Source organism: Melanerpes formicivorus, unplaced genomic scaffold, assembly GCF_026170545.1.
Source record: "Melanerpes formicivorus ecotype bairdi unplaced genomic scaffold, bMelFor1.0.p_v2 SCAF_183, whole genome shotgun sequence".
Lineage (NCBI taxonomy): Eukaryota > Metazoa > Chordata > Aves > Piciformes > Picidae > Melanerpes > Melanerpes formicivorus.
In genome coordinates, this window is record NW_027142535.1 from 291,336 (window position 1) to 302,226 (window position 10,891).

At 60.5% G+C, this 10,891-nt stretch overlaps 1 protein-coding gene across 4 annotated transcripts; it reads right to left on the bottom strand.

Annotated features, from left to right (window-relative positions):
• Positions 1-6,680: 6,680 nt before the first annotated feature.
• Positions 6,681-10,891, bottom strand: AGXT (alanine--glyoxylate aminotransferase). Of its 4 annotated transcripts, none has more exons than XM_068169414.1 (11): positions 10,614-10,890; positions 10,312-10,504; positions 9,916-9,980; positions 9,736-9,836; positions 9,439-9,509; positions 9,045-9,129; positions 8,720-8,815; positions 8,378-8,447; positions 8,173-8,268; positions 7,835-7,960; positions 6,681-7,363 (listed from the first exon to the last, which is right to left on the bottom strand). In XM_068169414.1, the coding sequence occupies exons 1-11, from the start codon at positions 10,851-10,853 to the stop codon at positions 7,256-7,258; spliced, it is 1,251 nt and encodes a 416-aa protein (XP_068025515.1). In that variant the 5' UTR covers positions 10,854-10,890; the 3' UTR covers positions 6,681-7,255. The 4 variants fall into 4 exon arrangements, with proteins under 4 accessions (XP_068025515.1, XP_068025514.1, XP_068025516.1 ...); XM_068169413.1 differs by having other exon boundaries at positions 7,835-7,963; positions 10,614-10,889; XM_068169415.1 differs by lacking the exon at positions 7,835-7,960 and having other exon boundaries at positions 10,614-10,891.

Genomic DNA, 10,891 nt, shown 5'->3' on the forward strand with positions numbered 1-10,891 from the left:
CCCCTGGAGCCTGCGCTCACTGCTGGGACTCAGATCAGCTCTGGGACAAACAGGCAGGAGGTTCCTCTCCGCCTGGGTGCCCCACTGAACTCCCCCTCACACTCCTGCTCTCCCACTCCTCTGTGTGGTCCCCTGCAGCCCCAGGGCTGGGCTTTGAAATCTTTTGCAAAGAGCCCCTTTTTGCCAAAATAAACAGCCTGTCATGTTACATTACTTTCCCTTCCCCTCTGTCTCCCCTTCCTGCCTCTCCACTCCACATCCCAGCGTTTTGCCAGGGACCATGCTGCTCCTGGTGGCCTCCTGCCTGTGGCCAGAAGTGGTGCTGGGGCCAGTGCAGAGCCTGGGTACTGTGGCAGAGCACCACCTACCTCCCTGTGCCCTGCCAGGTCCCAGCTCTGCCAGCTCAAAGTCCTCATGTCTTTCTGCTGGCATCTTGCAGGCTTTGGGGCTTAGCAGTGATGCCATACACAGTGCCCTATAGAGTGGAGAGCTGAGAGGGACCCTGGGTGCTTGCTGCAGCTCCCTTGCCCACGGCATGCTGCATCAAGTGCTCCCATGCCCCTGTGTTTTTCCCTCTCTTTCACTTGCCCTTGCTTTTATTTTTGGGTTGTTTTCTTTCTCCTGTTTCTAATAGAGCTGAAATTCACAGAACCATAAAAAGCTGAGATGGAAAATGAGCAATTAGCTCATTCAGCTCAGCCCCTCTGCCAGTGCCAGGCAGTTCCCCACCAGCCTCCCAGTGACTGGTCCAGACAGACACCATGCACCCCAGCCATGCCTTCCATGGCACAACAGACCTTCTTGCTAGGACATTCCCCCAACATGTTTTGCCTCCAACAGAGATGTGTCATGTTTGAGCCTGTGGTTGGGTTACCTGCTGCTGCCCTGAGTACCCAGCCCTGCACTGTGCCTGGCTGTGCTGCTCACTCTCACACACAGTGCTACTCCTCTGCACAGGATGGAACTTCTGCTGTCTCCCCACCACCCCAGCCTGCACCAGTCTCCCTCCACGGCAGCCCCTCTCCCTCTTGCTAGGGAGAGGACATCTGCCTTGACCCACCATGATGGCACCCAGCTCAAACTCTTCTGGGGCAGCAGGGAGGGATGCCAGTGGGCAAAAGGTGGCTTCATACTCCATGGTCCCCATGCACAGGTCAGAGCACCAGGCAGGCTTTGCCCAGCAGGTGAAGTGCAGGCAGGATCCAGACCTGCCACACTAAGCTGCCTGCTTGGCCCTGGTGGCCATCCTCCTGCTTTGGAGGGGAACCCACTTCTGCACCCCAACACCCCCCTGCTGAGCTGCCACCCCAGCATGGAGTGCCAGCCAACATCTGGCAGCACCTCTGGCTGCTCCAGCCTCTCTTAGCTGGCCATATGTCTTGCCAGCTGTGCTCCCAGCCAGCACCATGATGCAGCCAACTCTTCCTTCTCTGGCTGCGCCTGCAGTAGGACCACTGCCTGCATTGCCTGGCAACGGTGGGCTGGCTGCTGTTCCAGAGCCTATGCCTGGCCCCTGCCTGCAGGGGAGAGGAAGGGGAAAGGGAAGAGGGTAACAGGAGAGAAGAAAGGAGAGGAGTAAGGAGAAAGGGAAAATGAGAAAGAGGAAGAAGGAGAAGGTGGTGAGACACTGGAACAGGTTGCCCATGGATATTGTGGCTGCCCTCTCCCTGGAGGTGTTCAAAACCAGGCTGGATGAGGCCTTGAGCAGTCTGGGCTGGTGGGAGGTGTCCCTGCCCATGGCAGGGTGACTGGAACTAGATGATCATTAAGGTCCCCTTCCAACCCAACCCATTCTATGATTCTATGAGAAGAAGAAGGAGAAGGAAGACAGGGAAAGGGGAAATGGGAAAGAGGAAAGGGGAAAGGGGAAGGAGGAAGTTGAAGGATGAAAAAGAAGGGGAAGGAGGCAAGAGAAGAGAGAGTGACAGGAAGAGGAAAAGGCAAAGGAGGATGGAGGGAAAGGGAGGGAAAAAGAGAAGAAGGGGAAAGACACTGGTCTGTGAGAAGGGGCAGAGGGCAAGCAGTTTGAAGCATCCACCTCTGTGAAGTGCAGTGCCAAAGGCCGTGAGAAACTGGGGCAGTCACATGCAGCACCAGAGATCTGCAGCGATGGGAGCAGGAAAGCAGGGTGTGCAGTGATGGGAGCAGGGCAGCAGGCTGTGCAGTGAGGGCAGTGATGGGAGCAGGACAGCAGGCTGTGCAGTGAGGGCAGTGATGGGAGCAGGGCAGCAGGCTGTGCAGTGATAGCAGTGATGGGAGCAGGGCAGCAGTGAGGGCAGTGATGGGAGCAGGGCAGCAGGCTGTGCAGTGAGGGCAGTGATGGGAGCAGGGCAGCAGGCTGTGCAGTTATAGCAGTGATGGGAGCAGGGCAGCAGTGAGGGCAGTGATGGGAGCAGGGCAGCAGGCTGTGCAGTGATAGCAGTGATGGGAGCAGGGCAGCAGTGAGGGCAGTGATGGGAGCAGGGCAGCAGTGAGGGCAGTGATGGGAGCAGGGCAGCAGGCTGTGCAGTGAGGGCAGTGATGGGAGCAGGGCAGCAGGCTGTGCAGTGAGGGCAGTGATGGGAGCAGGGCAGCAGGCTGTGCAGTGAGGGCAGTGATGGGAGCAGGGCAGCAGGCTGTGCAGTTATAGCAGTGATGGGAGCAGGGCAGCAGTGAGGGCAGTGATGGGAGCAGGGCAGCAGTGAGGGCAGTGATGGGAGCAGGGCAGCAGGCTGTGCAGTGATAGCAGTGATGGGAGCAGGGCAGCAGTGATGGGAGCAGGGCAGCAGTGAGGGCAGTGATGGGAGCAGGGCAGCAGGCTGTGCAGTGATAGCAGTGATGGGAGCAGGGCAGCAGTGAGGGCAGTGATGGGAGCAGGACAGCAGGCTGTGCAGTGATAGCAGTGATGGGAGCAGGGCAGCAGTGATGGGAGCAGGGCAGCAGTGAGGGCAGTGATGGGAGCAGGGCAGCAGGCTGTGCAGTTATAGCAGTGATGGGAGCAGGGCAGCAGTGAGGGCAGTGATGGGAGCAGGACAGCAGGCTGTGCAGTGAGGGCAGTGATGGGAGCAGGGCAGCAGGCTGTGCAGTTATAGCAGTGATGGGAGCAGGGCAGCAGTGAGGGCAGTGATGGGAGCAGGGCAGCAGTGAGGGCAGTGATGGGAGCAGGGCAGCAGTGAGGGCAGTGATGGGAGCAGGGCAGCAGGCTGTGCAGTTATAGCAGTGATGGGAGCAGGGCAGCAGTGAGAGCAGTGATGGGAGCAGGGCAGCAGTGAGGGCAGTGATGGGAGCAGGGCAGCAGTGAGGGCAGTGATGGGAGCAGGGCAGCAGTGAGGGCAGTGATGGGAGCAGGGCAGCAGGCTGTGCAGTGATAGCAGTGATGGGAGCAGGGCAGCAGTGAGGGCAGTGATGGGAGCAGGGCAGCAGGCTGTGCAGTTATAGCAGTGATGGGAGCAGGGCAGCAGGCTGTGCAGTGAGGGCAGTGATGGGAGCAGGGCAGCAGGGTGTGCAGTGATAGCAGTGATGGGAGCAGGGCAGCAGTGAGGGCAGTGATGGGAGCAGGACAGCAGGCTGTGCAGTGATAGCAGTGATGGGAGCAGGGCAGCAGTGATGGGAGCAGGGCAGCAGTGAGGGCAGTGATGGGAGCAGGGCAGCAGGCTGTGCAGTGATAGCAGTGATGGGAGCAGGGCAGCAGTGAGGGCAGTGATGGGAGCAGGGCAGCAGTGATGGCAGTGATGGGAGCAGGGCAGCAGTGAGGGCAGTGATGGGAGCAGGGCAGCAGGCTGTGCAGTTATAGCAGTGATGGGAGCAGGGCAGCAGGCTGTGCAGTGAGGGTAGTGATGGGAGCAGGGCAGCAGGCTGTGCAGTGAGGGCAGTGATGGGAGCAGGGCAGCAGGCTGTGCAGTGAGGGCAGTGATGGGAGCAGGGCAGCAGGCTGTGCAGTGATAGCAGTGATGGGAGCAGGGCAGCAGTGAGGGCAGTGATGGGAGCAGGACAGCAGTGAGGGCAGTGATGGGAGCAGGGCAGCAGGCTGTGCAGTTATAGCAGTGATGGGAGCAGGGCAGCAGTGAGGGCAGTGATGGGAGCAGGGCAGCAGTGAGGGCAGTGATGGGAGCAGGACAGCAGGCTGTGCAGTGATAGCAGTGATGGGAGCAGGGCAGCAGTGAGGGCAGTGATGGGAGCAGGACAGAAGGCTGTGCAGTGAGGGCAGTGATGGGAGCAGGGCAGCAGGCTGTGCAGTTATAGCAGTGATGGGAGCAGGGCAGCAGTGAGGGCAGTGATGGGAGCAGGGCAGCAGGCTGTGCAGTGAGGGCAGTGATGGGAACAGGGCAGCAGTGAGGGCAGTGATGGGAGCAGGGCAGCAGTGAGGGCAGTGATGGGAGCAGGGCAGCAGGCTGTGCAGTGAGGGCAGTGATGGGAGCAGGGCAGCAGGCTGTGCAGTGAGGGCAGTGATGGGAGCAGGGCAGCAGGCTGTGCAGTGAGGGCAGTGATGGGAGCAGGGCAGCAGGCTGTGCAGTGATAGCAGTGATGGGAGCAGGGCAGCAGTGAGGGCAGTGATGGGAGCAGGGCAGCAGGCTGTGCAGTGATAGCAGTGATGGGAGCAGGGCAGCAGTGAGGGCAGTGATGGGAGCAGGGCAGCAGTGAGGGCAGTGATGGGAGCAGGGCAGCAGGCTGTGCAGTGAGGGCAGTGATGGGAACAGGGCAGCAGTGAGGGCAGTGATGGGAGCAGGGCAGCAGTGAGGGCAGTGATAGGAGCAGGGCAGCAGGCTGTGCAGTGATAGCAGTGATGGGAGCAGGGCAGCAGTGAGGGCAGTGATGGGAGCAGGGCAGCAGTGAGGGCAGTGATGGGAGCAGGGCAGCAGGCTGTGCAGTGAGGGCAGTGATGGGAGCAGGGCAGCAGGCTGTGCAGTGATAGCAGTGATGGGAGCAGGGCAGCAGTGAGGGCAGTGATGGGAGCAGGGCAGCAGGCTGTGCAGTGATAGCAGTGATGGGAGCAGGGCAGCAGTGATGGGAGCAGGGCAGCAGTGAGGGCAGTGATGGGAGCAGGGCAGCAGGCTGTGCAGTTATAGCAGTGATGGGAGCAGGGCAGCAGGCTGTGCAGTGAGGGCAGTGATGGGAGCAGGGCAGCAGGGTGTGCAGTGATAGCAGTGATGGGAGCAGGGCAGCAGTGAGGGCAGTGATGGGAGCAGGACAGCAGGCTGTGCAGTGATAGCAGTGATGGGAGCAGGGCAGCAGTGATGGGAGCAGGGCAGCAGTGAGGGCAGTGATGGGAGCAGGGCAGCAGGCTGTGCAGTGATAGCAGTGATGGGAGCAGGGCAGCAGTGAGGGCAGTGATGGGAGCAGGGCAGCAGTGATGGCAGTGATGGGAGCAGGGCAGCAGTGAGGGCAGTGATGGGAGCAGGGCAGCAGGCTGTGCAGTTATAGCAGTGATGGGAGCAGGGCAGCAGTGATGGGAGCAGGGCAGCAGTGAGGGCAGTGATGGGAGCAGGGCAGCAGGCTGTGCAGTGATAGCAGTGATGGGAGCAGGGCAGCAGTGATAACAGTGATGGGAGCAGGGCAGCAGGCTGTGCAGTGATGGCAGTGATGGGAGCAGGGCAGCAGGCTGTGCAGTGATGGCAGTGATGGGAGCAGGGAAGCAGTGATGGCAGTGATGGGAGCAGGGCAGCAGGCTGTGCAGTGATAGCAGTGATGGGAGCAGGGCAGCAGTGAGGGCAGTGATGGGAGCAGGGCAGCAGGCTGTGCAGTGATGGGAGCAGGGCAGCAGTGATGGCAGTGATGGGAGCAGGGCAGCAGTGAGGGCAGTAATGGGAGCAGGGCAGCAGGGAGCCTTCTCTTCTCCAAGCTGAACACCGCCAGCTCTCTCAGCTTTTCCACACATGGCAGGGCTGCCAACCATCTGATCATTCTCCTGACCCTTCTCTGGACACCTCTCTTTTGTTCAGTGGGGACACTGCAGGCAATGCTCCAGGTGTGGTCTGACCAGCACTGAGCAGTGTGGGACAACGATTTCTTTATCTCTGCTGGTGATGCCCTTGGTGATGCAGCTCAGCATCCTGTTGGCTTTTTTTACCACTGCAGGTCATTGTCCACTCCTGCTCAGCTTGGTGTCCACCAGGACTCCCAGGCCCCTTTCTGGAGGGCCAGTTGAATCCCAGCCTGAGCTGCACTCCAGGGTTATATATACACTGAGGTGGGCTTCATCCAGGAGATCTGTCTGGGTGAGGGGCATTGAGGGCTGCCCACATCTGCAGGCCTGACCCTGACCATGGGCTGGGCCTGCAGAGCTGAGCTGAGCACTTACACGCACTTACATCCTGCCAAGGATAGGTCCTACTAGGACACATCCTACTTTGACATCTTGCTCAGCCAGGTAACAGCAGCCCATCAGCTGCTCTTGTGAGGCAGTACCAGAACTCACCTGGGTGGGCATCTTAGGATGGACTGGAACCTGCCCCCCAGAGCCCTATGACCCCTGGCAGCTACTGGCCTTGGAGGCTGCAGGAGCCTGGCAATTCTGGGGCACGGGGCTCAAGCAGAGCAGGGAGCCCCCTTGCCTAACTCCACTCCTGCCTCCACTTAGTTTTAGGGATACTGGATCCAGACAAGAGATGCTCCAGCAGAGCTGAGCAGGAATCCACTGCTGCCCCATCTGGAAGACTCCAGACCTGGGGGCATGCAGAGTGAGCTGCAGAGACAGGGAGAAGCATGCTGATGTGTCACTTTATTGAGGAGAGCTGGCACTGGGGAGCAAGGGCATGTTTCCTTCAGCCGGGCAGGGGTGCGTGGTCTCTGGTCTCTCCTCCCAGAGCTGGGCTCCGAGGCAGGTGTTTCATCCCGGGGTACCTAACCTGGGGGAGGATGGCTGGCATCCTGCACTACTGGGCTCTGGTACAGGGACAGCTGAGGGTAATGGTGGTGAGAGGGGAAGGGACCTGTGGTTGGATCCTCATCCAGCCAGTGTGTGTGCAGTGGGGGCTGCCATGCCTCGCGGCTGGGGACTGCGGAGGAGCTGGGGGCAGGCTATCAGGGTGAGGAATGACCCTGCGTGGGGGAGCCGAAGAAGAGGTTTTGAGTCACTTTCTGTGTTTGCCGAGCTGCAGTCCTCACCTCTATGTCCCCTGCTCTTCCTGCTCTGGCTTGGGTTGCAGTGCTGTAGCGTTTCCTGCCAGCGTCTGAGGGAGGCAGTGGAGTCCCTCTGTTTGCCAGCTGCCTGCAGCCAGGCACTGAGGGAGGCGCTGGGCTACCGTGCCCGGCCCCCGCCCTCCCGTCGCAGAGCTGCTCACAGGCTGCTGCGGCGGCAGCGCCCGAGGGCATCTCGCAGGGCCCGCAGCAGACGGTCCACATTGCAGCTGGTCGAGTTGCAGCCCATGAGGCCGATTCGCAGGACCTGGGAGGAGAAGGATGTCTACAGCGCCGACTCGTGGGGCGACCCCCCTGCCAGCGGAGCGGCCAGCGGCAGAGCGCAGGCTCCCTTGCGGAACGGGGGACACAGGAGCGGCCATGTGCATGGGTGGGCACGAGCGAATGCGCACAGCTCTCCGATCGCTCCTACCTAACGCTTGCTTCCTCCGAGGACGTGTCACCCTGCTCGTGACACTAGTGACACGCGTGCAGGGTTATGCAGTTACCTGCTGCAGTTGTGCAGGGTTAGGAGCCCCTGTGTATTGCTGGAGGTGTGTGTGGGGGGTGTATTTAGGAGCCCCTCTGCATTGCTGGAGGCCATGTGATGCATCCAGCCCTGTGCTTGGCATTTTCACCAGCCAGCAGCAGCTACTTGTGGGGTGTGCTGCTGATAGATGTGGCCACAGCTGGGTTCAGTGCCTGGCTGTGGTCAGTGGGAGGGGACAATGCTGCCCACCTTGCCCAGAGAAGGACCCAGGCCCCCAGCAATCTCGATGGCGTGGTTGTCCATGAGAAAGGCTACTATGTCCTTCCAGTTGTAGCCCTCAGGCACCCTGACGGTGGTGATGGTGGGAAGTCTTGCCTTCTGGGGAAGAGAGAAGCTGGGTTAAACCTGCAGCTTCAGGCTGTGGACCTGGCCCCCAGGAAGTCTATGGCCTGCCAGGAGAGAGCATTGCAGGTGGAAGATTTTTTCCTCCAGCATTAAAACCTGCCCAGGCACATCTCCATCCACTCAAGACCATGCCTTCCTCACCCTGCCTCTGCACCATGGGGTTGGGCTTGCCCCATACCCACCTCCTCCTTCACAAAGAGCTCAAGACCCAGATCATGCAGGCCCTGACACAGTTGAACACAGTTAGCCTGGTGCTGCTCCCATGAGCTCTCCAGACCCTGTGGGCAGAGAGGAGGGAGAAGGTCATTGCTGCTGGGGCGGACCTCCTGGCACCCACCCCTCCCCCAAGCACTGCCAGTGCTCCCCTGCCTGCCCAGTGCTGCTCACCAGCTCTGCCAGCATGGCTAAGCCTTCTCGTAGGCTAAAGAAACTGTTGATGGGTGCTGTGTGGTGGTACCTGCAAAACCCAAGGGGCACCCAGGTGGGCTCAGTCCAGCCTGCGGCAGAGCAGGCTCCAGCTTGTGATGGGGGGAGCTGGGGCACAGCATCCTTCCTCCTCTTCAACCAGCACAGAGGGGATGCAAATCTTGCAGGACCACTTTGTGACCAGCAAGACAGGGTGATGGGGAGACAGGGCATGAGCCCTGCAGGGCAGGCAGCCCCAGGCTGGGGCAAAGGCTGTGGGTGCAGGTGACCATGGCCCTCTGCACTGGCACTGCCTGCTCTCACCTCCGTGGCTCCCTGTCACAGCCCCAGTAGTTTGCCAGCCAGCCCATGTCCAGGTAGAAGGACAAGGGCTTCGTCTTCCTCCTTAGCATCTTCTCCCTGGCAAAGCAGAATGCTGGATAGAAGCTGGACCTTGACCTCACCAGCTCTAGAGTGGGGTCACTCCTGTAGGAGTGCCCATCACTGCCCAGGGATAGGTTGAGCTCTGACCCCGCAGAGCTGCTGCTGGGTATGTGGGGCTGGAGCTGAAGGCTGGCACAGCAAGGAGGGTTACAGCCTCTCCCCAGCCCCACTGCGTTTCCCTCTGGTGGGACAGGGTTGCTCTCACCTGGCTCGCTCGCTGAAGGAGATGAGGGCACTGCCTGGGGGGACATTGAGGACTTTCTGAGACCCTGAGTACAGAGCATCAATCTCTGTTTGAGAGAGGAAGCAGCTGCTGAGGGAACTGGGAGTGCTGTTGGGAGCACACCCCCTGCCTGGCTGCAAGTGGTGAATGGGAAGCACAGGGTGGCACACACTGCAGGTCCTGTTGTGTTTGGCCTGCTTTGAGGGACACCCTGGCATTGCTGATGGTCCTCCAGAGTGTCTGTAGCTGCAGATGAACCAGTTTCTAGCGCTGCTAGCCTGAAATATGGTTGTGGAGCTGATCCCACTGCCTACCCTGCCTTGCCCAGGAGTGAGCTCTCTTGCTCCCCGAGTGCCTCTGATGCAGTGTCTCTTACCCTGCCGGTCCATGAAGATGGGGGCTCCCCCGAGTGATGCCACCGCATCCACGATTAGCAGACAGCCATGCCTGTAGGAGTACAAAGCTTGGCTTGATGTCCCTGCCACCTCCTCTTGCCACTCCTATTAGCCCAGGCCCCAGGTCCTGGTTCCCCTGATGCTGTTTCACTGAAGTCATCTGCTTCCAGCACAGCAGAACCAGAGGAGAGCTCAGGGCATGAAAATCCCTGTGCCCCAATCCCCAGTGGCAACCTTGGCATGCTGCCAGCCCCTGTAGGTGTCCACCACACACTGACCGGTGGCACAGCTCGCCCAGCCCCTCCAGCGGCTGCAGCACCCCAGTGGAGGACTCGCCATGGGTGATGAAGAGCACTGAGGGCTTGTGGTGCACCAGGCCCTGCATGAAATACAGAAGAAGGTGACTGCCCCCAGGGCTAGTTCATCCTCACCACCCACACGCTGTGGCTGGCACTCACCTCCTCTATGTCCCACGGGGTGAAGTACTCCCCCAGTGGCTTCAGCAGCTCATGGACATTGGCTCCTGGGAAGGGTTTAGGAAAAGGGTGGTGAGCTTTGGGCATACCTCCCCCTGGGCAGCAACCTGTACTACAAGGGAGCTGATTGTATGTGAACCAGGAGCACAGCTGCCCGCCAGGGTCTGACCTCCTGCAGATTTGCCCAGTGGGAAAGCCATAACCACCATCAATGGAGGGACATCACCTTGGAAAGGAGCCTGCAGCGCTGCCTGGCTGCGGAAGCCATGCCACTCATCACTGCTGCTGGGACTGCAAGCCAGGGGTCACATTCTGGCATCCTACCTGTAAACCCAGTCCCCTGAGCCCCATCAGCACCATCCAGCTGTCTCAGCCTACCTAATCTCCGGGCGATGTCGGCGGCGCGTTGTCCCCAGATGCCGTTGATGGCCACCAGCGCGGTGTCACCGTGCTCCAGCAGGTTGAGGAGGGCAGCCTCCATGGCACAGTGGCCAGTGCCACTGATGGCCAAGGTCAACTGGTTCTGTGTCTGGAAGGCATACTGGATGCCTGCCTTGATCTCATCCATCACCTGTGGCAGCAGGGGACTCGCTGACACCACTGCTGCCCTCCTCATCCCAGCAGAGCGCTTGGAAGGGTGAGGGAGAGAAGGGGAGGAAGGCTGGGCTGAGTCAGCTCACCTGCAGCACCTCGGGGTGCATATGGCCTAGGAGCTGTCGGCCCCCTGCAGCCAGTATGCGGGGGGGCACATTGCTGGGCCCCGGACCCAGCAGCAACCTCTCTGGCACAGCCAAGGGCCGGAGCAGCGCCTGGGGTGGGGGAACGCGGAGCAGGCTGGTGGCCATCCCCAGGAGCCGAGCCCAGAGCAGAGGAGCAGTGGAGGCTGCCCTCACAGCGGACAGCACTGCGCCACAGCACATTCTCTACCAGCAGTCCCCAGCACCACCGTGGACCCTGA

What these genes read in the sequence shown, in the direction of transcription:
- AGXT (XM_068169413.1), bottom strand. Translation starts at nt 10,853, where the DNA reads ATGTGCTGTGGCGCAGTGCTGTCCGCTGTGAGGGCAGCCTCCACTGCT. An exon ending in TGTGACAGGGAGCCACGGAG is followed by an intron (nt 8,448 to 8,719) that starts GTGAGAGCAGGC and finishes TGGGTTTTGCAG; the next exon opens with GTACCACCACACAGCACCCA. An exon ending in TGGGTCCTTCTCTGGGCAAG is followed by an intron (nt 7,364 to 7,834) that starts GTGGGCAGCATT and finishes TTCTCCTCCCAG; the next exon opens with GTCCTGCGAATCGGCCTCAT.